This window comes from Halichoeres trimaculatus, unplaced genomic scaffold (genome assembly GCF_033239565.1).
Source record: "Halichoeres trimaculatus isolate MK-OKI-2021-1 unplaced genomic scaffold, fHalTri1.1 fHalTri1_scaffold_4, whole genome shotgun sequence".
Classification (NCBI taxonomy): Eukaryota; Metazoa; Chordata; class Actinopteri; order Labriformes; family Labridae; genus Halichoeres; species Halichoeres trimaculatus.
The window spans coordinates 12,231,596-12,259,381 of record NW_027437182.1 but is presented as its reverse complement, the minus strand read 5'-3'; the positions used below and the strand labels follow the sequence as shown (position 1 = coordinate 12,259,381).

Genomic DNA, 27,786 nt, shown 5'->3' with positions numbered 1-27,786 from the left:
AAATACAATCCAAAATGATTATGTACAAAATGAAATACGACTGAGTCTGAGGAAAATATCTAGTCTGGATTCAAACGCTACAAACTTAATGTCTGCTCTGATAGAGTCTAAACCTTGGTTTAAGGTTTGTGATTGTTTCATAATCACAGCATTCCTGAAACAAACACACAGTGTTCTTGTAGTAGGAAACCGTTCATTCAGAAGGAGGAGAAGCACAGATGAAACTTAAAAAAGACTGAAGTACATACAGACTGTTACAATAGAAAACTGTTGGCATCCTTTGTACAAACAACAAAGCTCAACACAATGAGAAAACTCGAAATGCATTCAGTTTATGCACTGATAAAATAAGTAAAGCTGGTCTCTGCTCCATCTGTTTAAGATAAAAATGCATGGGGTAACAAATGCCATAATGTTTGAGTCTCTGATCTACAGATCTTTACCCTTAAAATGAAAAATATACGCAGCCTTTTGCTTTTTCCTCACCGACAATATTGTGATGGCCGCATGTATTGCTTTATTACAAGAAATAGGGCAACTATAAAAACTTGTGAACTCAAGTTCTGCATTAACTTTAGTAATCAAATTGGAGATTTCAGTCATTATAGATGCTTCAGCACTGTGCAGCATGTGTCGCTTTGTTGCAATTTATTCTGGATTGCATTGAAAACAATGTAGCGTGGTAACAAAATGGAAAGGAAAACATTTTCTTTGCACTTTCTTGGCAGAATCAACAAGCGGTTCAGTACACATACTTTGTGCAAAATCATTGGCCACTTCATCCAGTGAAAGAATCTGGTTCACTGGTGAGACTGTCAGTGTAAGCAGGTCACACTTGACTTCACATTTCCCTGAATTCTAGGAAGCAGCAAACTTACTCTCACTTCTGTCCCTCTGAGTGTTTCATATTTAAAGTTTAAAGTGGGTCTACTTCTTTTTTTTCTTCCACTTTTAAAGATAAGAATGTTGCTAAAACAACGTTTTGTCTCACTTCTCAGAAGTGTCAAACATAGGCAATGTGTCACCTTAAACATTGAACCAATTTCAATTTATCAGCTTGTGCATCTTGCTACAAACATCCCTCTGCACGCACACTCAAACTCACACGCGCACACACACACACGCACGCAAATATTTTACAGCTTGCTTAGTAAGTCTCATCTTACAGTCCTCTACTTGGCTGAACCACAAGACTGACTGTGCTAGTTTAGAAACAGTTTAGGCTCTGGTGCTTCATGTAGGTCACAGTCCCAGGTTCGATTTTCATCTCCATGTGTTGAAAGAAGAAATCAATCAAGTGTCGACAGATTTTTTAGGGGGGGCATTTTTGATTCCTTTAGACAGGACAGATGAAGAGAGACAGGAAGCATAGAGAGCCGAGAGTCACTGTCATGGCTGCAACCGGAACTGCAGCCTTTGTTCATGAGGCGTGTGCCCAAACCACCAGACCATCAGCGCCCCAGTGTGGCAGATTGTTTTTCCACAGAGGTTAAACATGTCAGACAATGATGAGTGAATGTACCTGTATTAAATCTTGTTCCATCCATCCCTTGCGTCATCAACAGCCTCCACATGTAGCAACAACGATGTCCTTCAGTCTGTGCGGGAACAGGGAACTGTACTCTGAAGATCAGACCACCTGTACCCAGTACCGGGCTCCTCTTTCTCTGTCTGTCAGCAAAGCAGCCGACAAATCTGTAACCAAACTTGAACACTGTCCTTTTGCAAACGGAAACATTTCAGATAACCTGGCTGAAACCAGCTCAGATTATGAGGCTGCTCCGAGTGACTGGCCTGCCCTGTAGCAGTGTAACACCCACTGTGAGCTTCAGTTGTAGTCTTCACTCACTTCTTCTCCTAGCTGCCTGACTTTTCCTCTTTGGTGCAGTTCGGTGAAGCTTGCCGAGCGGTGGAGGGTCGGACCTTGGCTGGGTCAATCGTAGCCTTGGTGTTGTCGTGTTGTGCTTTGGCCGTCTCTGGTCGCGCTTTGGACTCTTTCTTTGGCTGGGGAAGGGTGGCCGGCTCCCAGAGGAAGAACTCATGGAGGAGTGTGTTGACTGTGTCCGGACACTCCATCATGATCATGTGACTCCCGTCTTCCAGGACCTTCAGGAAGGCCATTAGGAGGATCTGGGATGAGGTTAAACACACATGAAAATAAGTAAGTTACAATTGTTATTCTATATGATGGCACCAGCTCAAACCTAAACTGAGTTTACTGAAAGAAGTTACTTGGTCTTCTAGATTTTATCCTGGCCTTACATACCTCACCATAACAGTTGGAAAGCTCAGACAGTAGTGGGTAGATACAGCAATGAATTTCTTAAACTTTTTTTCGCTTACTTTACATTACATTTGACTGCTACTAAGGAATTTATGGTGATGTTAAGACTCCATTCACACATTTTCAGAATATTTTGATACAGTAAAACTACTCCTTTGTGCTGTTTCCCTCCATTTTTTCAGTGTAGTATAATAACTGTCCATCTAACAGGGTCACTCTCTCAGAGGACCAGCATACAAAGGTGCATACTCACCTCTGCCATGCGCTGATCCTCCTCGATAGGGACAAACTTGTCGTGCATGCCGTGAATCAGCAGTGTGGGCACTGTGAGTTCAGCATGGTACACCTCGTCCCCTTCAGGCCAGTACTGCCCACTCATCATAGCACGCAGCACAAAGGACGACACATTAAAGGCATTGTTGTCTTTCAGCAGCTGCTTCTCTTTGGCACCCTGCTGAGCAAAGCCAGCCCTGTGGGAGGCAGAGGGGAGGAAATACATTAAAACTGCAAATACATTAAAAAAGATTGGGATGTTACTTAACATAATGGGTACAATAGCAGGGTGTCCGCAGGGTCTTAAAAAGTATTAAAAGTTAGTGAATCAATTTTGGGAAAATTAAGGCCCTTAAAAAGTATTAAAAAGTCCTAATTATGTTTTTATGAGGTATTAAATTTTATTCAAAATTTGACTTAAAAAAATCCATGAATATTTATTTTCCTCCTTGCGACTGTCCCCTGACTGGGACGTTTAACATTCAGCCGATAAAGTTATAAATGGAATAGAATAGAAAAGTATAGAATTACTTTGTTGATCCCAAAATGGGAATGAATCAGTAGAAAAATACAAAATAAAATATAAAATCAAAAATATAAAATATAAAATAAAATATTTAGATAAAGACGCTAGTTACAATAAGATACAACAATAAAGATTGTGAGAGGTATATACACCAGCTATAAATAAATGTCACTACTAGTTTTAAAAAGAGAAATTAAATACAACATTTAAGCAAATCACACAGTCTCAGGCCTATGTCCTAAATTTTGAAAATGATGAAATAATTTCTGGGGTTTTTTTCAGCAAGTTGGCCTTGAATAACTGCTGTTACTTGTTGTGGGAGTGTAGATAAACCTGCCTTTGGTTTCATTTGTTCTTTCAAGTTTTATTCCTTCTCAGCTTATATAATTTCTTTAAAAATGCAAACTACAACTGTCACAGATGGTTGCAAACAACAACTCAAAGTCGCGATCAAGTCTTTAAACTATTTCAAAGGTTTTTAAAAGTCTTAAAAGGGTATTGAAATCAACCTCAGGATTTTAGCATATACCCTGGATAGGTAATTGATAAAACAGAGGTGTCAAAAGTATTCACATTCATTATTAAAGTATAAGTAAAGATACTAGGGTTTAAAAAGACTTTTGTAGAAGTTGGTGTATCAACTCAAACTTTTTTACTTAAGTAGAAGTGTAAAAGTGCTGGTTTCAAAACTACTTTAAGTTTAAAAAGTAACTTAAAGGGGAGAAATAATCCATTAAGGTCAAAAGCTTCAACTGCGCCACAGGGGCCTGTAGCTCATACAGTTCATCCCCACTCCGAGCTACGGGCATCTTCATACTGGGCAAAATACCTCTGTTATGTCATTACTGAAGTGTGGCGTGATTTTTGTCGTGTGCAGGTGTCATGGATCACGTACAAACTAATAAGGTGTTGGAATGGTATCATGTTTCTACATCTCATCCATCCACAATCAAATTGACTCTTTCTGGATGGTGCAATTTCAGCAATTTTAGGATAGATGTAACCTTTTTTGTTGTGTATTGTTTTGAACGATGACAAACTGGAATGAAACAGGAGTAGCGAGGCTATTTTCAAAACGTGCGGAGCAGAAAGTACAGATACTTGCTTGAAAACGTAAAAAGTTGGCTAAAAGTAATTACTCAAGAAAAGTAAAGATACCCTAAATTTATACTTAAGTAAGGTAAATTATTTTTATTTAGTTACTTGACACCTCTGTAGATAAAACATAAATTATAGGTAAAAGTTAATCATAAGCACAGCCCCCCAGTGGGGACAAAATCAATCTCTTATCAAAACAATCTATTGGAGACAGAAATGACAGTTTGATTAATCAGAAGGATAAAGATTCAGTCATTAAAGAATCTATTTTTTTGTTAATTTAGGCCAACCATCAAAAACAAATGTGTTGATGTGTTGCTGTGTGTCTTACTTGAGAAAGCTCCAGGCTAGCAGAGGAGACAGGCAGTGAAGCACACAGGTGGGCAGGTTGAAAATGGAGCAGAGGCTGGGCTCCAGAGCAGTGGGACCTCCTCCGTTTATCATGATCATCTTGTGAATCTGCTCCGGATACTCATGAGCCAGGAAGGTACAGAACGACACGCTGAGAGCAGAGCAGAAGGCTGGGAATTACCACTCTGGATGTTTTTTACTTACAGAAGCTTCGAGAGATGCAAATTCTTATTCATCAAAGTACTTTAAGATTAGGATTTTAACAGTGAGTGGCAGTAACCATCAAATAAGCTGTATTCAGCAACACATCCCACCTACAGTATTAAATAATACTTATAATAGTGTTCTTCACTCAGCTGTAACAAAGTTTAAAATCGGTTGTGAGAAATAATGATTAAGTCTCAATCCTAGAGTATAAATCATCTATAAATGGAAGCGCAACAAAATCAGGAGCACTTCTCTCCTGGATGGAAATGTTTGACATGTTTACCCAGTAAATTCATGATGAGTCAGCAGTGTTTTGTAAATGTAGGGACCTTGCACTTACCCATATGAATGTCCTATGAGAATATTCCTTTTGCGTGCATATCTCTTAAAAACAAGTCTCATGTCTTCTGCCAGGGCATAGAAAGTGTACGCAGCAGCTATCTGTGGTGCTGAGCTGGCTCCATGTCCTGCCAGGTCTGGGGCAATCACCTCATAGCCCAGCCTGGAGAAGAAGTCCAGCTGGCTCCCCCAGATGTCCAGTGAGCCCCCGACTCCATGAATAAAGAACAGAGCCACGTCTGCATGTGTCCCTTTGCAGGCTGTGATTTTTCTTTCACAGTCAATCACCACTGTGCGCTTCGGTTTCCTCCTGCGCCTCCTGGGTTGCTGCTGCTGCTCGGTCTGTGCAGCAGCAGGAGCATTTCCTCCTGCTCCCCCTTCAGATGTCCCGTCTTTGGCAGGTAAGGCAGACTCAGACGAGGGCTCAGGCATGTTGACAGGAGGCACTGAGTTAGCACAGTCTGTCAGTTCAACCTCCACAGTGCTGTTTGGTTCTGTGTCTCCATTCTGGTAGGTTTTTGGCTCTCCACTCGCTCTGTCGCTTAAATTCTCAATGAAAAGCTGTCCATTCCGATATACTGTGATTTTTCGTTTGCAGCTGACGCTCCCTCCCTGTCCAGTTGGCTCCTCCACCACCGCCCGGTCAGGGATGATGTGTCGAACCCGCAGGACACGGCCTGGTTTCACCTCTACAAACTCAAAGCCATCAGCTGGTTCTGAGGTTTCTACAGGGACGACCACGTTGGTGGACTTTGAGGTCAGGCAGCAGAGTAGACCCTCTATAAAACTGGTCAGCATGGCTGTCAGTCTGTTGGTAAATCATTAAAATATAAGCATCAACATTCACAGGCATGAAAAGAACATAGATCCAAAGTGAAGTGATATGAAGTCACAGAAATGTAAAGGCACAACAATTTTAAAACTGCTTTTCTTGATTTTCTAGATCTGTAATGTGGGCCTCAATCCTATCTGAACACAATACAGCATTGTTACTTCTGAGAATTCTGTGATGAAATTATTGATTATCATTGATACGTCCTCATGACCCACAGAAGTTACTAGACCATAAGAGAGGACTGACTATTCCTTGGCTGCTTCAAATGCCTGGAGCTGCTGCCACGGCTACGGATTAAGACTAGCTATTTCCAGGAAGTAGTCCTAAAGAGCCTCTGTTTACATTTTCCCCAGCAAAGTGTCACGGTGTGTGGTGGGTAAGACAGTTAAAGGGATGAGGGAGACTTTTCCTCGATGAGCTCTGCAAAGAACAAGAGAAGTTAAGAAACCATTTTGTCCTCAGGGGGCGCCAAAATCAACACAAAATGACAGTTCCTATTTTTTCCTGAAAGGAAATCATATCATTTTCCTTAACACTAATTTCCGCTTTTGGAGACACCACATAACACTGCTGTGAGTTGGAAAGAGGTCTGTTTAGTCAAGTTTGCTAGCTAACTAGTTACATAAGAAATATAACAGCAAATCCACAGCTTTTGCAGAATGAGTATTCACTGAGTACACTTAATCTGGAGGCCTGAACTTGCAGGAGTATGATTTAAAAGATAATGTAAGTTAAATCTGATACACACTCTTTGGTATTTTCATTTTTATCCTATTTTTATTGACTTTGCAATATTTGATTGTAACTGCATTTTGTTTATTTTTTTCATATATTGCAGGTCTGATTAATACATCATAATTTACCAGTTAATCAATATTTAAAATCAAATCTGCAGTAAAATGATGCAATGCAAGTGAGTAAAATTATTAAAGTGTATTGGAATAGAAAGTACAATATTTAGCTCTTGAGGCTATATAATAAAAGTATAAAGTTTTTTAAATGGATTTAGATTAAGATTCAGACTGTACCACTGTATGTACTTTTTAGAAAACATATTTTAGTTCCTTACCAAAGAAAAAAAAAAGGTTTTATTTATCGGTAGAATGGTCTTGAGTATCAGATGAGCATTAGGGAACCTTAAATGCACAAACAACTTTATCTGCCTTTACAACCTGGCAACCAATTACAACCCAAACCCTTGAGACTTTGTGTCAGTAGTAAGTGAGCAGCATCTCGACGCGGACTTTGGTGGTATTTATAGACGGGGACAGTAATAGCTCCTTGCCTTAAAGCTGTCCGCCATGTGACCACTCTGCACCAACTTACACTGCCACACTTTCAGTCAAACCACAGAACTGTTCTGTAATAAGTGGCTCTCTCTGAGGTGTGATGAGTAAAAATGCATCTTAAATCATATCTAATACAGCAGAGCTACATTCTCACCTTGGTGTAAATTGGAACAATTCCAACAATGAAAAGGTGTGAAAATGTATCATATCAGAAGTGTATTTCCCAAGAATAATCAAGACTGTGTATAATTCAAGTCCCATACATTCTACCTACACAGTTCTCAGGATGCTAAGCTGTCAGTTGATTATCATCCATGGTAACAGCTCAGCAGCTGAGTGGGGTCTGCAGGTCTCCCTGCTGGTGGTATTATCCTGCCTCTCTGTTGCTCTCCTCCTGCCCTGGGGGATTATACTCTCCGTCTCTTTGTCTAAGTCCACATAACACAATCTGTCTCTCCTCTCTGGTGACAGTAAAAATGGACTGATAGTCTTTCCTTCCATGTGATTTGTTGATTCTTTTTTCTGTGCAGCTCCTGTTTTCATCAGGGGATTATGGACACAATTGTGATACAGCATTCCTGCTAGCTGGCTGTTCCTGCAGCTTTTCTGCTTATACTTGCACTTTCCTTTATCTAAACAACTGTGCTGTGAGCGTAAACCAGTGGAAGAGGCAAAACAGGTGGTTTTGATATCACTCCTATGTTTACCTGTAGTATTAGTCCCTGATTCAAGACGTCCATTAAGGCACCAGATGTTACTTAACCATTTTTCTCTCTGTTTTGTACTCTCCTTTACTGACAGAGGCCTATATTCATTGTAGTGATGAATGTAAGCCAACACCAGTATAACACTAGGTTGTTTTGGAGTTAACTAATCTTAATAAGCTTACCATAAGCTTACCTTCCAGATGTGAACAAAATAAGAGCACTGAGACAGCTTCTACTAACACGACAACTGCTGTGGCACATCACTTTGCTGAGTCCCAAGAATCAAAAGTTTATCATATTAAATGTTAAACTTTCTGAAGGAAACAATATAATATTAACAGTCATTAATTTATTACTTCATCAAAGCTTCACTGAGAAACTTCCATTTCACATGATCATGTAAATGTGGATATCTTCACTATTTTGTCCTGTAGATGTTTTCTGTACTGACAGACGTCCTCTTCTGTCATATGTATCACTCTGATGCTGTCCTGTAGGATATATAACCAAAGGTACGGTTGCATTTTGGATACCCACTTCTAACAATAGTTATCTGACACTAGTAGCAGCGATACATTTCTATGTCAAAATAATACATGTTATTTCTAATGTTTTTCATTTACACAGGAGTATGTGTATTCATTTAACTCCAGAGAAGACTTTGAAAACATGTACATGATCAAAGTTACATTTGAAAAGGAGGACTTTTTTCAAAATAAATTGTTACAAAATAATGTAACACCTGTTAAGCCACTGTGCCCCCTGATGAGGATACAAAATTGAAATACTTGAAAAATGCTTTCTAGTGGTAACCAACAAAAGGACCGGAGGCTGTAAAAACAGCACTATCCATCACTTGCATTGTGTATCATGTAACTTTCAGTGTGTTGTGAAACACTAAGTCTAAAAATATATCAGTTCTTGAAAAGATTAAGTGTCACTATTGTAGAACCGAACCAGAACCAAGATGACACTGTTTCTTAACTCATTCTTTGCAAAGTGAAAAAGCAGCACACCTAGAAGTACCTGCTCTCTTGTCCTGCCATCAGGTGTTAAGGTTAATTTATGGTGATGATAAAGAAAAGGCAGATGCTGCTTTTTCACTTTTACTTTGACAGAATCCATACTGTTATTCTAAACTACTCCTCAAACTTGACCACAATATTATGGCAGGGCTTTTTTCAATAAGATCCTGTGAGGCAGTGCGGTGAGTTTGATCTCGTCACTACTACAGCTTCAGGAGGTTGTTATATAACTTCACGTAGATCAGACACTGTCATTGTAGGGACTAATGCCCAGAAAAGAGAAGAGTCTGTTGAGAGGAATTATAAGAACAGTGGGTTCACTGTCCTGCCGGTGAACCTACTATTCTCTGGCGCTGGTCTAATAGACTCAGTCTAATTAACAGTTACTAAACAGTGAGTCCAGATCCCTAGTTTTTGTTGTAGGCCTATGTCCCACGTTAATCAACAGGGTTATATGGGATTTATTGGGCCATTTTGTATTGATACATACAAATATTATCATTTAAAGATTGGTGTGGCCATTTAGAAAGCAACACAGGAAAATAAATTTGAAAAACTGCTAAGTTAACTGTATATGGGTAATTTGCTCTTGTTCTAACATTAAATAACAAGTAAAACCTGCTGTTAACGTAAGTCAATAATAATAATAGACTTTTTTTGTAAAGCACTTTTCTAAACATGTCACCAAGAGCTTCACAGGACAATAAAGCAGATAATAAAAGTCAGTGGTCCCTGTCCGTCCACTACGGGCAACAGCGAGTCGAGTAGGCCACTTACTACTCGACTTATCTCAAGGTTGGTGTCTGAACGCTTTCTATTTATTATTCTAAAATAATACTATAATAACTAGTATATTGAACTTAACAACTTTACTACAGTTTGCCAATGAAACCTGTGTGTCTCGTTGTGTCTCGCAATTTATCATGCAGCGACTTTTGTCTTGTCTGTGGACAACAACCTGAAGTTAAGAGAAAACAACACATAAAATCAGAAATTGGCTACTATCAGAGGAACCCTTACCTTTCTATCTTCGTAAACTCCGCCAAAAATGATCAGTTGGATGCGGTTTTCTTATGAAGCATTGCGGATGTAGAGGAGCTATAATCTGTAGCAGCCAATCCAATAATCTTATTTATCTGGATTCGGTTGTCCTGGAAGTAGCCTTCACATGACCGACTGACAGCGCAGGTTCACACACTGTCCGGTCCAAATATCACTGAGAGTCAGCACTTAGTTTCCATGTTCTCTGTAGTGACGGTGCCGGGAGACGAACTTGAGTTCAGCTGAGTGTCAGACACTTCATAATCTGAACCACGTTGACCTGCTGGTTCTGTTCGTGGACGTGAAGAGCTGCCCCCTGCTGCTGCGTGACGCCAAACAACCAGAGTGCTGGCTTAGATAAATGACGAAAAGAAAATTATCCGTACCTATCTTACTGAGAAAACAAAATGCATTAAAATAAAAATAAAAATGCATTTTGTTTGTGTTGTCTTTTTGAAGTTGGTCGAAGTGTTTGTAGAAATTTTGAATAATTTTAAAGATTTTCTCACAATTTTTTTTAAGTAAAAAAATAGACTCTTATCCGTGTTCTCACACCCCGAACTTTTTTTATTTTTATTTTCCAAAGACCAAGTGGGTCGCTATTTCTGTTTTAGTTATTAAATGTCTATCTTGCATAAAGCATTTTCATGAAGAATATTCCCTTCATCATCTTATTTTCCATTCTGCACCATGAGAAGCTGATGCTGTGGCAGTTGCCATGGTCGTTGTTGCTAGGTTACTATGCACGAGTCTAGAAGGCAGGTGTTGGTGAGGTGAAGAAAGATGACAAAAATCAAGACCCAGTCAACCACTTCTTATATGTTTCTTTTTCTTTCTTCTTTTCTCTCCAGCACTCACATATAACAAGTCTACAGAGTGGGCTTTTTGTGTTATCAAAAGAATGAGGAAGCTGAAAAGAAAATTTCTGACAGTCAAACAAATTTTTATAGCTGAACAAAAGAATTTGAATGCATGATTTATGACGGCTCACGCAGTATGAGAAAGCCCTTGATGTATTTTGGCCCTAATTCACCCAGTGCTGTGTAAACCAGTGGTAGTATTTAAAAAATAAAATATATTTAGATTCTAGCACTGTGTCTGAGCTGATGTCATTGACACCTCAACCACAATGTCATCATGTGATGAGAGTTGACACCTGATTGGAAGACATTAAAGTAGTTGTTTTCAGAATCACAAAGTTAATTAACTGTTCAAAAACTGATTGTCCAATAATATTATTTAAAAATTCTGACTCTGGTGTAGTTCTATAGCATAATTGTTGGTATCTCGTTTAGAATGTTCTTTGGCTTGACAACAGCACTCTTAAGATTCCTGAAGAAATAAGAGACAAGTTAAAAATCTGTTTTAGTTCTGACACTGTGATTCATGGAACTTTTAATGAAACCTATAGGTTTAAAACCTAGAAAATGTGATGAGTAATAAAAGTGATAACTACCAGTCACCAGAATTTTCAGTGGATAGATATGAAGCATTAAAGCTTTAAAAGCAGAGCTATGAGAATAATCAACACCTTCCTCCTACATGCTGTATGAACTGCCAATCTGGAATATGAACACTACTGCACTTGTGCAACAGTGTGAGACTGAGTTTTAAGCTTAAATCATTTGTTCCATCTATAGCTCCATTAACTTGCACTTAAATCAAATATAAAGTGCAAGTGCAATGCTTAAATGGCAGTTTTGCGGCTAAACATCTCAGGGATACGCATTTGTGAGTGTGGTGTGTTTTTAACCGTATTGTTTTTACTTTGTCACTTAATAAGCCCCAGAAAAATGCCTTCTCGTTATGCCTGCAATACTGTTGTATGCCCAGGTTTTTTTTTTTAATCAAGTTTGATTAGTTTAAAGTGTGCCATGGAAAGCTTTTATGCTCATGAGATGGGTGTAGTAAAGAAAAAACTAATCTTGTGGTCAAAGTTACTCATTTGCTCAGGTAATAAGCCCATCTTGTTAAAGGGGGAGAATACCACTTATCATTTTAGGGCGGAGCCAAAGGTTCCTGTGTGAGATGATAGGCTGTCTGGTCAAGCTACTACCACGTGGTACCAGGAGAAGGCCAATGGGCGCTCTAGGGGCGTGACCAAGGAAGCATCGTTACCATCGAGCGATCATGCTAGCCGAAGAAGTCCTGTGTTACTAGCATTGCTAACTAATGCAATGACATCTTAGATTATTTTCTGAGTTTATTACCACTTTCTTGCTGACAGTGGGAAATAGAATGGAAACAGCAACGTGTGAATAAAAGTCATTGCGTTTTGTACCGACGAGACAGGATAGGACAGCTGTTTCGGTTAACTAGCGAGTGAGCTAGCGCTGCTAACCGTTACATGCTCACACAGCCTTCCACCTCAGCCCAAGAAGCCTCAAACAACGCAACCGATCGACGTAGGAAATATCTAGCGTTTTCACCACAATGGAGAAGGTACGAAACTTGTTTATTCAAAACCTGTAGCTGGAGCAGTTCTCAGAGGGCATATGGCATTACTAAGCTAGCAAGCTAACGTTATTGGTAACAGATAGCCGCTAGCCACACCTGCTCCTACAGTTGGCATTCGTTTACCGAGGCCAAGCCGGCATCGTCGTGTGCTTTAAGCCTCTAAGCTCCGGGTTGCTAATTTGAAACCCCATGCCGTACACTGCACCTTTTACTATCTGATATCATAGCCTCCAGTCAGGGGGTTACTGGGGTCGGTTTAGGCCCGTTAGCGTGTATGGGTTGTTGAGATGAGGGAACGCCCAGCACTGACTCACCGGTTGTTATCTATCCATCTACCTATCTGAAACGCTAGTCATTTGCATTTGTGTTATACGCATTCCTGCACCTATCACACTTCTTTTTAAGATAACTCCTAACACACACACACACACACACACACACACACACACACACACACACACACACACACACACACACACGCACGCACGCACACAGGGATAGGTTTACTAGATTGTTGCTTTCAAATGTCACCGTTAAATGAACCTGTTTGATTAGTTATAGTCTTAATGCTTGGGTGATAGATTTGGATACTCGCAACCTTAGAGCGTCCGTGTGATGGTTGGGCTGATAACACTGCTTGAATTGAAATGTGTTTTAAATGCAGATATGAGCAAACGTAAAGGTTTTATCAACTCAAAGGCTCGCTGTTCACAGCTGATGGGAAGTAGATAAGAGGTAGTTCCTCATATCTACCTGGATATGTGGATAGATTAATTTTCTAATTGATTATGGTGATGTTTCATGCATTCATTCCTCTGCATAGTGTCCTTAAATAACTGATACAGCTCACCATGCGTCCTTGAGGTTCATGATCAGTAGTTGAGCTCTGATTCACTGCTGTGAGTTTTACTCCATGAATGTATGGCCATCGCCTGCAACCCGTGAACTGATACATTGGTACGCCTTCATTTACAAGGCAGTTGTTAGACTGCTACTATACTATCTATGTGTGTATCACACAGAATAGTGCAGGACAGTATTTATTGCTCTCTTGGGACTGGTGTCAACAAATTTCTTGAAACCTTAAATCAAAAACCTTGAAGCAGATTCTCTACTATGTGTTTTTAGTTAACCTTGTTAACCTCCTGACTTTCACTTTATCTTTTTCATTGAAATTTTGAGTATTTGATAGTTGTGTTTTCGTTGTTTTTGTCTGTTGCTCTGTGGTTTATGTTTCCTCTCTTTGGGACACATTTGGATGGTTTTTATCAGAGTTTTTTTTTTGCTGTTGGCTGTCTTGGCTAAGTCTCCCAAGAACATGAGAGTTTTCTTTACCTGGACTAACCTGGTTAATTAAAGGTTAAAAAAAAAACTAAACTAGATAATGACTCAAATGCAGATATCAGAATCAATGAGTAAAAGATTGATTATTTATATGGATTTATAGTCCCATGATTCAGAGTTATTGGGTGAAGGTTTATGAACATATTGAAACACTACCTGGTTAAAGTCTGAATTTTGCCAGATGCTTTGTCTCCTCATTTATCCCCAAGTGACATCTCACTGTGGAGCCTTGGACTTTTTTCCGACCAGGATAATGACAGGAAGACAGATCATCCTGTGAAACTGGGGGAACCATTGGGAGCCCTGTTTTTCATAAACAGCTCCCAGAGTTGGCAAAAGTAGCTGCATACAAACAAATCTCTGTATGCTGCAGTGACAGGACTGAGAATTAAATGGAGCTTCATCCAAAATTTTAGTTGGAGGATGGAACTTGATCAGGCTTTTTTTTTTTTTGCTCGACAGCTTTGCATATGGTCAATCAGACTACTGTTGTTATGAAAATCATAAATTAGGATTGCAGGATTTTTATTTTATAGTGGTTTTAAATTTTGGGCAGCCCTGCAGTAGAAGTGATATCGATAGGGAATTAACTGCACATTGCAGAAACACCTTTTTTGAATTACAGCACCAAAAGTCCTTGTAAGCTGCATGTTAGACATTTATATGATATAATGGTTAACAAATGAAAGAAGTACTTGCATATATCAGTAGAAGATCACCCTACTTTGGTCATAGGGCTTTCAAAACTTGGCAAACCCCTTAAATGCGCAGGAGCTTTGAGGATCCTAGTCAAAGAGATGGGAATAAAAAAGACATTTTTTAAACAGGAGCTGTTTATATTCCTCTCTCTCCCCACAGGCTGATTTCTTGAAAGGACTTCCTGTCTACAATAAGAGCAACTTCAGCAGGTTTCATGCAGACTCTGTTTGTAAAGCATCTGTAAGTAGTTTCTGATAATATCAATGTCCTCAGACTGTCAGTGTTTCTTCATATTGTGGTTCTGATTATTGCTCATGGTTACAGTGCTTTATAATTACTTATTATTACACAGTGTATTTGGTACTTGATTCTTATTGTTACAACATAGCAATGACTAGGTTTTCAATAAAAGAATTGCATTTCAACAGCACACAACTGTTATGAAGAACAAGAATTTTGAATGGTTGAAACACTAGAGACTGTGCTGCATCAATACAGTCCATTCACTGTTTACTTATCAGAGGACATTGTGAGGGAATATGGCAGCTGATCAACCGATGAATTGAAAGCAGTGTCACAGATAATGACAGCGATAAGACAGAGAACTTAGTCAGCTGTGGTGCTAATTCATGCGTGCTTGTTTGCCTTGTTTTACCTCAGTAGCAGTTCAAATATTAAGTGTTATGTTTAGGTCAATACAGGTTAGCTCATTGTGAGATATATTCACTTTAATGTGAGTAATAAAAAGCTGTTGTAGTTTAAGAATGCAAAAAGAGTTAACCATTATGCACTGACATAGCTCTGACAACAAAAATCATGTCCAAATCAGTATTTGGTGTAAAGTGATTGTTTTCTTCAGCAAGTGGCCCACTAAGTGGGCAAATGCACCATAACCTGTTAAGTTGCCTCTATTCTTACCTAAAACACATGCTCAAACACTTGATAGTGATTTATAACCTCTGTCTTTCCTGCTTTTCAGAATCGAAGGCCCTCAGTGTACCTTCCAACACGTGAATACCCCTCCGAGCAGAGTAAGTACCAAACCTTCAGTTCAGATCTCAGGGACAAAGTTGTGGATAACGTTTAAAATAGGAAAGTAAAGAAAAGCCCTAAGACTATAAAATTGAGCTTTTGTGCTGTAAACTGATCTACTGTAAATGTGATGTGTGTGTAAAATTGTATCTGTGTTTGCTTTACAGTTATTGTAACAGAGAAAACAAACATCCTTCTGCGCTACCTCCATCAGCAGTGGGACAAGAAGGTGAGCGTCTGCAGTTTTTTTCTGCAGAAAAAATTGTAGTCTTTGATGTTCATATTGAAGAAAAGTATTTTGAATCTACTGACTGCAATAAAATCCTCTTTGTCACAGAATGCAGCAAAGAAAAGGGAACAGGAACAAGGGGAGGGTGACAGTCCGGCACCTCCAAGGAAGATCGCCAGAACAGACAGCCAAGAGATGAATGAGGACTCATAAGTGTGTGTGACTGAATGTGTGTGTGTGTGTGTGTAAGAGTGAGCAAGAGAGATGTGTGCATGTTTGCCTATACAGGGTAGAGTCATAATAAACTGAAAGAAAGGGTCATCTCTGCTGAAGTAAGACGTCTGTTCACTCTGTATGATGAAAGGATGAGTTTGGTGGCATGAACGCAAACACTGTGTGAACAAGTGGAAAATATTCATTTAGTTATCGAGAGCAAGGTTAACTGTAAAAAAAAGTGAAACCAGAAAAGATTGTAGTTGCGAAAAAGTTGAGGGAACGTATCAGTGCCTTGTCTTTTATTTATGTTGGCTGTTCCCTGTGTAGGTAAGTGAACTTGTAAGTGTGTGTACGCATGCTGAGCAGCGAGTGTGTATTGTGTGTTGTAACGTGCTGTGTGTATGAGGTGAATGATGAGTTGTAAATGTGTCAGAGTAGATTTCAGACGAGAGATGGACTTGACAGATGAAGTCAGACACTGTTCTTAAATAACAGTCTCAGAACTGGTCCATGACTCGCGTAGCCTTTCTGAAGAGACTGTCCTGATTTGTGCAAAGATGATGTTTTGTTACTGTTTTAATTTTATTATAACTATTATTGTTTATTGTATGGCAACGAGCTTCCTGCCAGCCACAGTGCCCGCCCTCTCAGTTTCACTGCCCACTGCAGCCACATGGGGGTATTGCAACATTTCTCCACACTGTTTGAATCAACAGAACCAAGAATGCACTGTGAAGAACAGCACAAAGTAGAAGCCACTCTTCCACAATCCCCCCATAGATGTTTGTTTACAGCAAGTTTTCATATTTCATTCTACTCTGGGGCTTGTGCTTATAGGATAAATGTTGTTTTGATGTTTGAAAAATATTTTTCATCTAGCACCACATCCTGGCTGACTGAGGTTATTGAATTTAGGAATGTAAAGAAAACAATGGGCCGGAATATGGAGTTGAAAGTGTTGGTTTTAAATTTCACAGATTGGCTGGTTAAGAGAAATGTGTTCACTTGTGTCTGGAAAAGAGGAAGAAGCTTTATGGTGTGTATATAACTGAGCACCAGACCTAGTCTATCCTGTGGAGGGGTCATTTTGGATGCCTTTTTGTAAAATACTGCAAGCTTGTGGTTAGCAGATGACCCTCTCCGGAAATAAAGAGTCCCAGTTGAATGTTATCTTGCATGTTGATGCCTGGGGATTATATTCCAGGAGCAGTAATAAAAAGAAAGAGGTTTAAGGATAAAAGTGTGGAAGGTTTCAGTCAGTAGGCCTCTCACCCTGTCATCATGGTTCCAACCCTTTTTCATGCGGTTCCCTCTTTTTTGGGACACCTTTGGACGGTTTTTATCAAAGAGGTTAAGATAAATGCATGGGAGCTTAAAGGGTTGTTACATCTCAGCCATAGAATGCACAATAAGCATGCACAGCAGAGTGCAGTCGCCATCCTGCCTTGTTCCTGAAATTCAGTTTGTATTGGTGTCATTTACTGTACAACACTGAAATGTTTTTTTTAATGTTATCACTGCCCAGCAGAGTCACATTGAAGCCTCCTGTCCTTCCTTTTTTTTCAGTTGATGCAGCAGTGTTGGTTGACAGCGTGGTTGATCATCTTTCTACATACAATGTAAATAATGTCTGTTTCTGAAGCGTGAACACATGATGCTCTGCTCAGACTGTTTGACACCCTAAGCCTTGCCCCGTCTCATAGCTGTTAGAGCAGATATGTACTTTTTAGCTTTGCAGTAATAAAAGTGGACTGAAACTGGGTTTGTGTCGTCATGTGTTACTTCGCTCATGGTCACCTGGAGATCCCTGTTCCCATTATTGATTTGAACATTTGTAGGTAAGCAAAACAAACAAGCTCTCACCATCAAGAAAAGGAAACAGTCATGACACATGCATTTGAAATAGTTTTATTAACTATTTTTCAGGTCTTACAAAAATATGACAAAATAAATTAAATGAAATAAATAATCCCATTTCCCAGTATTTCTCTTTAAAAGATCTTTTTTTTTTTGTACAGTGGTACATTGGAAGAACGTATGATGTTCAGGAAAGTGAGGCTTCCATGAAGATGTCCTAAATCTTAAACTCTGAGGTTAGGGTCAGATTTTTAATGTAGCTGTGGTGACATTTTCACCTCTTCAGATCCACTTTGAAAAATCCAGACAAAGACTGAACATTAACTAAACACGGTCCTTTCTCCTCTGCTTTCACATAACAGTGATGGTGCTTGTAAAGTGTGGATAAGTCCAAATCCTTCAAGGAGCTCCTGTTGCTCTTATAGTGAATCACAGACAGCTGATGCGCCTCAGCTGTCTGAGCTGCTGTCCTTTATGAAAGCCTGATTAAATTCAACCATAATTAGCTTATTCAAAGACCCCCGTTAGAACTACATGCAGAATTTGTAACTGCTGCCAAGAGTGCAAGGATAAAAGAAGTGATAAGATGGTTAATGCTATCCCTTTTCAGTATATGACGATGTATCGTGAGTTTTCCCTGAATAAAAAGGAACTACATACATGGAGGACTGACCTAACTGCACTGTGATTCCTTTCGTTCAGCTCTGCTGTTTTTATTTTTTCATCTCTGGTATGAAACTGTCAACTCAGTTCTTCACGAACTCTCAAATAATGATGAACAGACTCTATTGCGTCATGGTGTCACTCGTCCCTGAAATCAAAATGCTGCTGGAAAAATGTGTTCTGATGAGACTTTGCTCAGTTGTAGTGTATTATGTTACCCTTTGAAACACTTTGCGTCTGATACACATATTACTACATTTCAACCAGCTTTGCACTTCTTATTTAACATTTATCAGGACCAACAGCTTCCAAACTATATAAACTTATACCCCACACTTTTCCTTATTGCAGTAACACCTCTTAGTCCATCTGTGGAAGTACAGCTCTTTTTATATTCCTGTGACTCAGTGGTGGGTTTTACTCAGTGTAAAGTTGTAACAAACGTAAAGGCAGCCACAAAATATGAAAAGCAGTATGAAGCTAAACATCAGTCAGTAAACCAGAACCGGACAGATTCTGTTAACACAAAGCAGAAGGTACAGGTGAAATGGAGCATAGACTTTTTAAAAGGTAAGGGAGTCAACCAATCAAATGTCCTTAAGTAATGTAGTGTACAGACCAGAAAAGCAGCACAAACTTGCCTGTTGCTAGCCTGTGTGTGACTTCACCCAGTTTAAAAGATATCAAAGGACATTTGGTGTGTGCTGACTTCTTAACCATTTGTTGTTTTGAGTGAAAGTGGGTGAGATTACTTCAAAAACTAGAAGTGTAAGAGCTAAAACATGGGAAGATGCTTTGATGTTAGCAGGGATGATGTGATAAGATCAACACCGTGTGATGGGTATAAAAACTAAGTCTACCAAAACTCAGCCTTATTGCCAAAAACCTTGCCATGAGTGATGTTGTGGGAGTGCATAGTTGATGTTATTTCTCATTCTTCTGAAAAGGAGCCTGTGATGCTTTTGTTGAACAATTCAGCAGCCAAACCCTAAATCTACTGCTTCTGCTGTATTCTGATGATAAAACACTGACTATGATTAAAACGCTGACAGTGACTCAGAAGAAGGACCTCAGCATCACATTTCTCTATGCAGATAAACTCTGGCGCCACCTTCTGGAGACACTGCAGAAGATAAATTTTGTCAGTCAGCGATTGGCTTTCTTGATTTGGTACTAAAAGCACAAACAGTGTTGATGCACGCATAACAAAATGTACAGAATGCACATTTTGGGTCAACAGTATCATCCGAAAAACACTGCTTTGGTTAAAAGAGGACATTCCCATCATTGTCATCATTAATGCACTGCATTAACACACTGCAGTAAATGTTGTGTATTAAAAGGTATGGAGCTCAACAGAACTAAGAGCAACTGTTTGAAACATTTGTGATAACTTAGGTGATTCAGAGCAGGTGAGTAGGTAGCATGTGCTGTGTGAGAGGAGAAAAGAAACCAGATTTGCATAATGTCATGAGGCAAGCTGGTGTCTCCATGCACGGCGTACGGGTTTCAGTGCAAATGTTAACTTCTTTAACTCTACGCTTGGTTGCCAAGTCTGGTTAGAGTGTGTGGAACAGAGTGCCATCTGTGTTTACATGGAGCTCGATGGGCATGGGTTGAAAACAGCACACAACAATCTCCCTGCTTTGATTTCTCAAAATCACCGTCGTCTGCCTCTGGTTCTCTTTTTCTTGATTCATGTCGATTTGCACTCCTGGGGAAAATACTGTAACATAATACACCAAACTTTCTAAAATCTTGACTTTTTGCTACTGACATAAAAGGGAAGGAGTGTTAAAATTTCAGACGTCACTTCTGCTTTGAAAATAAAGCTGGTGATTAATCAGGAATGCTTTCAGAGGACTGGTTCAGGTGATAATCCATACGAAGATTTAAAACACTGATTGATATTGCTTTTTGCTTTTTTTACGCTTCATTATAAAAGTGAAGGGCCCAAGAATTCCTCACAGTTTAAAATACGACAGTATCTAATATTAACGTCATTGCCTGTAATCACTTTGAGAAGGCTAGAAAACACTCCCAGCTATTACAGTCTGTGATTCTTTCACACCACTGGAACTTTTGTAACCTTTTTTCCTCTGCTGTCACATCCTAGTGGGAGGCAAGAAGATTACAATTTATGACTAGAAGAACTCAAGAAACACAGCTCTCTTCTTTAAAGGCTTAAAAATATTAGAAACGCAGCTCATGCATTTCTTTCTGTATTGCAGACAAGGAAGGATTTGTATGTTTGTGTGTGTGTGTAAGGGAGTGTGTTGTGTGTGCGTGTTTTTTTTGTCATGGTAGAAGGGCTTATGTCTTTCTTGCAAAGCCTGTTTTTTGTCTCTCAGCATAACAGCAAACCAAACGTCATCTCTCGTCAGTTTCAAGTACCTCTACACTGATCCTGTGATCACACAGCAGGTAGGTCAGGCCTTTTCCTCACAGTAACCACACCTGTTCTTCAGTTCAGATAAACCATCCACAGGTTCCTTCTCTGTGGAGCTACTAGACTTTAGACCCAGAGGAGTCCAAGTCTATTGAATGTCCATTCTCTGACCCCTCCCCTCCAGGTGAAGGGATCTCATCTGGAACGCCGTTCAGGTCAGATCTGGATGCTTGTCTCTCTGAAGTCTGTGCCAATGATGACGATGATTCCGCTAATCTGGGTAGAGGGGCTCCATTCACACATGTCCCCCCCTCAGATTTCCCAAAGTTAAATAGTTTCCCAGGGTTGAAGGCTTTGCTGGGTGACTGAGAACGCTCCTGAGAGCTGCTACCTGATGATGAAGATGAAGATGACATTGCTGCTGCTGTGGCGTTAGCTGCTGTGGTGTTAGCTGCAGAAGAAGCCGCAGCACCCTCTTTCTTGTTTTCAGGTGATTTGAGGAATTTGAAGCTCAGGAAGCCGGGCAGCTTTGGCTCGCTGCCGGTGGGTGACTGAGGGGAGCGGGCGCCACTCGAGGAGAACTTACTCTGCAGCGGGATGATCTGCTTCAGCTTCATCACGTTGTTGTTGGCCAGCAGAGAGCTAGGCCTCTTGGGTTTGTCCGACCCGCTGCCCCCTCCTCCCCCTCCCCCGGCGCGAGATTTACTGCTATGACTTTTGTCGTGGTGGTGATCCCCCGAGGAGTCGCCCTTGCCGTCGTCCCGCTCCCTCTCCCTGCGGGCCATGTGTTCTGCCTGCCTCTGCCGCTCCTCTTCCTCTCGCTTTCTTCTCTGCAGCTGCTGGTAGTGCTGCTGGGCCTGCCGCTCATGCTTCTGCAGAGGAAGGGAAACACTCTCACAATGTGTGTACAACAATCAGCACTAACCCAGCAAACCGTTACGATACTGCAGCAAACAAATCCCTGACTTTGAATCCTGCATTAGGGCTGCAGCTCTAACTACATCCTCATCTCTTAGCTGTGTTCTACAAATTGCTTTCTGAAGTTTCACGGTTGAAATATCGCATGTGTCAAGCGAGCAATTTAATTTCAAAAAGGAAGACACAGTAACTCAGAAGAAAACATTTAAAACTCAACATATGTTTTAGTCACTGATGTGTAAGTTAAATCCAGTCTGACATTCACTGGATTGCTACTCTTTGTCTTTTCTTGGACATGCTCCTCTTGCACTTTTCTTCAAAAAATTAAAATATTCCCATTTTCTCATCAAATTACCTTAAAGGCCTCCCTGCGCTGATAATCCAGTTTGGCCATCTCCTCTTGGACCCATGTGGGAATATCAGGGATTGCCACGTGGATGACGTACTTCAGGAGGATGGCAAAGTGCTGCAGATGAAAAGAAACAACAATGATTATAAAGTCAAACAATGGCAGTGCTCTTTAATGTTCCATAACTTGAACTAATTCCTGCACAACATCAACTGGGCCATGTAAGCCTCCTCTTGATAGGCCTGACTTCTTTATCAGGCCAAGGCAGCGCCTCAGGCTGTTTACCTCTTTCCAAATATAGGCACAACACAGCACACGGCTAACAGAGCTGGGATCAAAATATGTTGCAACTAAGAGAAGACTGAGCTGCATCATTGAGTAATATAACCAGTAAAAGTCACCCCAGGTAGAAAATGTTAAAACCCTGTTGGTTGTGGCTGCTTGTTGCAGCAGCTCTCTTCTTTGTCCGTTTCTTGTAATTTTTTCATCTCTTTTTCATCATTTTTGTATTTGGAGTGGATCATTACTTTGTGTGGTTCATTTGTTGGTCATGGACACCAAACTGGCTTTGTCTTCAGTGATATTTTTGCTGTTTTTGCTCCTGTGTTTGTCTGGAGATTCTACATGTAACCATGGCTGCATTGTTTACGTGTGAAATCAGCTTTTAGCATCCTTTAGCATGTCAATGCTAACTGGTGCAAGGCCTGATGTTTCCCCACAAGGTGAGGAGAAAGAGGTGAGGGCGACGTGCTGGTTCTCAGGTATGAGCTAAGAAGTGACGACATGGACCTGTCCTTCCATCCAGTGTTATTAGGAATGTAAGATCTATCTCCAATAAGATGGATGAGCTAGCTGTGCTAACCCATCAACAGAGGGAATACCAGAAGGCAGAGTCGCATCATGCTATTCAGACATGGCTAACGGAGCTTACACTGGACATGAACGCTACATTGAAGAGCTTCACCTGCTGCAGACAGGATACAGGAGACAGAGACAAGACAGACTGCTGAAGAAGCTCAGTCCTGGACCCTGTGGAGGTGGAGGCTGGCTGACTAGAGGATGATGGACAAGCTGTCATCATCTGTCTTGTTATAGACCTTTCTGCACTTTCTATACACTTTGTTACTTTTGTTTTCTTGATTTTTGCTGTGACTCCTCCTGAATTTCCCCTCAGGGATCGATAAAGTATTTTCTGTTCTATTCTTTTCTATTCTATTCTATTCTAAATACAGGAAGCAGTGAAGCAGAACTATGTAGTCTTTGTACTTACCACTTTTTCCCTTCAGTGATGCAAAACAAAATCTCTCACTTGGGGATCTTATTGTACTCTAGAAATGGGAATCTTAATGTACTCTGATGCTGAAGGACAGAAACACAGAGCGAGCTGAAGTTACCTCAAGGATGACGATGGAGATGATGGCCATTTCAGGGCTGAGCCACGGGAAGAGACGCTGTAGCTGACCGCACTGACCAATCAGGTAACAGTTTACTATGATGGCAATGAGGCCCATGGCTTCCATGGCAGTCTATAAAGGAGAAAAACAATGGTTATCGCTTAAATCCTATATTTGTTCACTTCTTTTCTCGGCCAGTCGTTAAGGGTCACTTTGGGCTGACTGCATCTAAATATTTACGTTATGATCGCAGTCTTTCATTTGTCTCACACATGGCAGAATTTCATCACCTTTAAATTGTAGCTGTCTAAGTGATTTCAGCAGTCAATCCTGTATTTAGGTTCACAGAGTGTGTGTCTCTGACCTGCCATTGGCCAATGCTCTCCACCCTCTGACCAAAAGGCCTCTGTAGACCGGTGCAGAGCTTGAAGGCATCGCTGCGGATCTCTATGATGTTGTTGATGAGAGCGCACATGGCGGCAAGAGGGAAGGCTGAGGAGAAGAGCACCACGTAGCCGAACTGGACAAACATCTCCTGGTAGTCCTGGAAGGTGTCCTGAGAGAGACAAAGAGCAGCATTCAACATCAGACTGAGTCCAAAAACCATAACAGATGTTCGTCTAGCTGGAAAATGTTATTTTTGCCCCATGATGCATTTTTCTGATCACGTGTGTGACAGGAATAACAATGTTGTGAGGTTTCACGTAGCTACCAACTATTTGAAACTTGACCTGAGAATGTAAGGAATGATGGTCATGAGTCTCCCAGTTAGCAACATACAGAACATGTTAAACTGCGACTACACAGCATTTTACATATCTTACCCTCCTGTTCGAAACTGTGACACCAACCAGCACATTTTCTGGAGGAAATCATCATGATTGTTGTGTGTTTGTTTTATCTTTGGAACTGTTTTTAAAACACAATATATTCATCCCCTGAAATTGTCCAGGATTTTCCCATGAGCTCCTCAGAACAGATGAAATACCTGTGGTCAACATGTCAGTTGACTAATCTGCCATATTCACACACACACACATCTGAGTTTTACAGCAATGTATGATGTCAAGTTTTGATTTTGGGCTAGACTTTTCCATGATTTTTAACTCTTGATCTCTCAAATATTATTGTTTGAGTTCAGTAATTGCTATAGTTTTATGTTTTTATCTACTGTTAGTTATTGTGCTTAATCTCAGTCTGTTTGTGTTTAAGTAAACAATAAAGTGAGGCTGAGTTTTAAGTTTTAAAACAAAAAAACAAAAAAACAACAGCAAGGTTCAAATTCTGCTGTTTTCTACCTGCCACTGCAGAGCAGAGAGATCCTACAGCTGGCTAATTACTTCAAAAGCTCAGAGGTTGAGCCATGATTCTGTTTAAACTCAAGCTTTTAGAAAACTTCCCTCCCTAATCGACTTCCCACTCATTCTTGCCTGACTTTGCACTTCCCAAATCTCTACAGCAGAGGTGATTTATAAAGTGCTAACATAATCATTAGTTATCATTATTCTAAATTGCTTTGAAAACCTTTTGCAGACTGTCAGAAAAAGGTGAGCCTTACTGCGTAAGACTGCATGCAGCTCTCCATCTCTGCCTGAGTAAGCGTGTTGCTCTCCCTCTCCTCAGGTGGGTCCATCCATGACTCTCTTTTTGTCTTCAGCTCCGGTCTCTCTGCGCTCCTGCCTCTCCGCCTGTGTCGCAGGGATGTGCTGCTCTCAGACCCAGAAGGCAACGGGGCAGCAGAAGCACCAGCATTAGCTCCCTCAGCTGTGCCTGTCCCTCCCCCGCTCGCCTCCTTCACATCATGGATGCCGTTATCGTCATCGTCGTCACATAATTCAAACACAGAGGCAGGGTCCATTCCTTTTTCCACCATGGTGGGGCTCCCCTCCTCCAGGAAACTGTGGTCCATGGGGGACCCGCTGCAGATCGGCCTTCTGTCCACCTTGACAACAACAAAAATCTCAAGATTAGTGCAGTTTCTATATTAACATAAAATTCTTAAAGTAACACCATAGGTGCTTCTATTAAAGGTATATTAGACCCTCATTAATGAATATTAACACACACTCTACCTTCTCTATAAAGCTGACTTTCCTCAGCTTCAAACCGCAGTCAATCAGACTTTCTTCCTCCGTCTCCCCTTCGCTGAACCTCCCACTGTCAGCCTCGTCCCTCTCACCTCCATCCTCTTCATCGGGCACCCCGCATCCGCCATTCAAACACTTCTTCTCCCTGAGAGAGGTTAGAAGGACAGACAGACGTCAGACGAGTGTGTGTGTGTGTGCGTGTGTGTTTGTGTGTGTGTCACCTGCTGCTCAGTGTCCAACTGGCATGAGTCATAACTGTATGCCGTGCCCAGACAATGTCAAGTGCACATAAGGAGGCTTTTACTTTGAAGCCATGCTGGTGTGTTTGTAGTGACTAATACTTTGAGTGTTGGTGTAAATGAAAGCTGTAAACCCAGGATGTCACTCTTCTTCTCACTTATCTTGTGAGAAAGTGTCCGTTTCATTTCTGTTGGCAGAAGATTTTTTAACTCTGCAAACACTTCAATCTCCACATCAGTAATTCGACATGTTTTCAGGTTTAAATTATAAAGTTAAAAAATATGAGTTGACCTTTTTTCTGACTGCCCCAGCCCAGGCCTGGTGCCCCTAAGACCCGGCCCTGGGACGTTCTGGTCGGTGGGGGAGACCTGGGCTTTTCCAGCTGCTAGCCGGGCGTATTTAAGCAGCACAGAAAGCAGCAGGTCCCACACCGCTCGCAGGGTGAGCTCGCCCAGCTTGTGGCGCTCGTACAGGTAAGGCTGCAGAACCTCCTTTACGTTTTGAAGGAACTGTCGGATGATGAGCAGAGTGGCCAGCATCTAACAAAGACACAGAGAGGGAAGAAATCACAACTAAGTTAGCTTCCACACTGGGTGAACATTATCTAAATTTGTTGTTCAAGTTATGAAAGCATTTAAAAGAAATGCTTCCCTGGAAAAAAGCAAAGGGATGCAGATGGGTGCATGGACGAGAACAGGAGACAGACATTAACACAGACAGACGCTCATGGAACAAAAGCAGCTGATCAATCAAAACATAATTGTTTGCAAAATGAAAGAAGGTAATGCTGAACAATTTCCTGCACATTAAAATCTTTATCACTGATTGGGCTGTTTCCGGAAGTGCACCCATAGCTTTACATGATTTACTGAGGACGCACCATTTAAAAGCATTAAAGCATATTCCAATAGCACAGCTGATAAACACACACACTCAAGGCTAATTAATCCAACACACACATTCCCACACTGCAATTCACTGAAAACAAAAGGGGAAATAAATACAAAGTAAATACATTTTAAGGTTTTATTACAACTTCAGTCTGTTTTGTGTTGTTTTGACTTTCAGCTCGACTTCAAAACTAAAGAGAATTAGTTCAGTCACCAATGTTTGCAACCTCAGGGACTGTCTCTATCGGGAAACCTGGCAGAGACGATTCAAATTCAGCCCAATACTATGAACCAGAGCCAAGTTTGTAACAAACCAGGATAATCCTGTAACACTTAAAATTTAACAGTGAGTGGGCCTGGAGCATTGAAATGAATTGCCAGAGGATTAAACTTGACAAAAAGTGCAGTGACAGAAATTAGTTTCATATAAAGGAACTGTTTCCATTTGAAAAAACTGCTGACGTGACACAAACAGTGGAGAGAGCAAAATGCAAACAATAAATTTCTGACTTGGAGTGATTTAAGGGCCACTGTCAAGGAGTTTTAGCCCCATGAAAAAATATCACATTTGGCTGAACTCCAGCAGCAACCTCCAGTCTAAACATATGAAGGCAATGGAGAAGCGCCTGCTTGAGGCTGGCTGCAGAAACACCGGAAACTACATGCACACACATTCAAAAATGCAGATACAGCAAAAAAAGGACTTGGCTTCAAGGATAAGCTTTACAACTCGTTATTTTTGAAGACATTAGTCTAATATTTTTTTTAATTTTCTAAATGGCACTCGTTGACTTCAAATCTCAGAAAACCTCAGACACAAATGGGTGATGTCACAAAGACGACATGACTTCTCTACCGTAAATATTCTAATATGTTTCAGGATCCCTGTCAGGCAGAGGCTTTAAGAATCATCCTGACTTTTTGACACACAAGGCGCTTCTGCCTGAATGTTAATTTCAGTCTACGATGGAAGATCCTGATAACAGTGAGAGGCTGTCACTGTTCTCCCACTTAAACACAGAGGAACGTTGCAGTCAGACACGGCAG

General features: G+C 40.6%; 3 protein-coding genes across 4 annotated transcripts in view; 1 reads left to right on the top strand and 2 right to left on the bottom strand.

Annotated features, from left to right (window-relative positions):
- Positions 1–50: 50 nt before the first annotated feature.
- Positions 51–10,264, bottom strand: abhd8b (abhydrolase domain containing 8b). Its single transcript, XM_074668683.1, has 5 exons — positions 9,955–10,264; positions 5,080–5,886; positions 4,513–4,683; positions 2,538–2,754; positions 51–2,130 (listed from the first exon to the last, which is right to left on the bottom strand). Exons 2-5 carry the CDS (start codon positions 5,874–5,876, stop codon positions 1,858–1,860), a joined length of 1,458 nt encoding a protein of 485 aa, XP_074524784.1. The 5' UTR covers positions 5,877–5,886; positions 9,955–10,264; the 3' UTR covers positions 51–1,857.
- Positions 10,265–12,046: 1,782 nt separating this feature from the next.
- Positions 12,047–17,492, top strand: dda1 (DET1 and DDB1 associated 1). The gene is made up of 5 exons (XM_074667578.1): positions 12,047–12,417; positions 14,635–14,715; positions 15,455–15,506; positions 15,675–15,736; positions 15,845–17,492. Exons 1-5 carry the CDS (start codon positions 12,409–12,411, stop codon positions 15,947–15,949), a joined length of 309 nt encoding a protein of 102 aa, XP_074523679.1. The 5' UTR covers positions 12,047–12,408; the 3' UTR covers positions 15,950–17,492.
- A 1,743-nt stretch (positions 17,493–19,235) lies between these two features.
- Positions 19,236–27,786, bottom strand: part of ano8b (anoctamin 8b) — a 42,077-nt gene continuing 33,526 nt past the window's right edge. For both annotated transcript variants that reach the window (XM_074667576.1, XM_074667577.1), the window contains exons 13-19: positions 26,141–26,388; positions 25,595–25,754; positions 25,081–25,464; positions 23,887–24,078; positions 23,523–23,654; positions 22,135–22,245; positions 19,236–21,733 (exon numbers count right to left, since the gene is read on the bottom strand). In XM_074667576.1, coding sequence (XP_074523677.1) covers positions 20,981–21,733; positions 22,135–22,245; positions 23,523–23,654; positions 23,887–24,078; positions 25,081–25,464; positions 25,595–25,754; positions 26,141–26,388 — 1,980 coding nt within the window. In that variant the 3' untranslated portion in view covers positions 19,236–20,980. The remainder of the gene's footprint in view (positions 21,734–22,134; positions 22,246–23,522; positions 23,655–23,886; positions 24,079–25,080; positions 25,465–25,594; positions 25,755–26,140; positions 26,389–27,786) is intronic.

Excerpts from the sequence above, each read along its gene's own strand:
- abhd8b (XM_074668683.1), bottom strand. The coding sequence starts at position 5,876 with ATGCTGACCAGTTTTATAGAGGGTCTACTCTGCTGCCTGACCTCAAAG. Across the intron at positions 4,684-5,079 it reads CTCATAGGACATTCATATGG|CGTGTCGTTCTGTACCTTCC; the intron begins GTAAGTGCAAGG and ends CTCTGCTCTCAG. Across the intron at positions 2,131-2,537 it reads AGGATCAGCGCATGGCAGAG|ATCCTCCTAATGGCCTTCCT; the intron begins GTGAGTATGCAC and ends ACCTCATCCCAG.
- dda1 (XM_074667578.1), top strand. Across the intron at positions 14,716-15,454 it reads ACTCTGTTTGTAAAGCATCT|AATCGAAGGCCCTCAGTGTA; the intron begins GTAAGTAGTTTC and ends CCTGCTTTTCAG. Across the intron at positions 15,507-15,674 it reads TGAATACCCCTCCGAGCAGA|TTATTGTAACAGAGAAAACA; the intron begins GTAAGTACCAAA and ends TTTGCTTTACAG.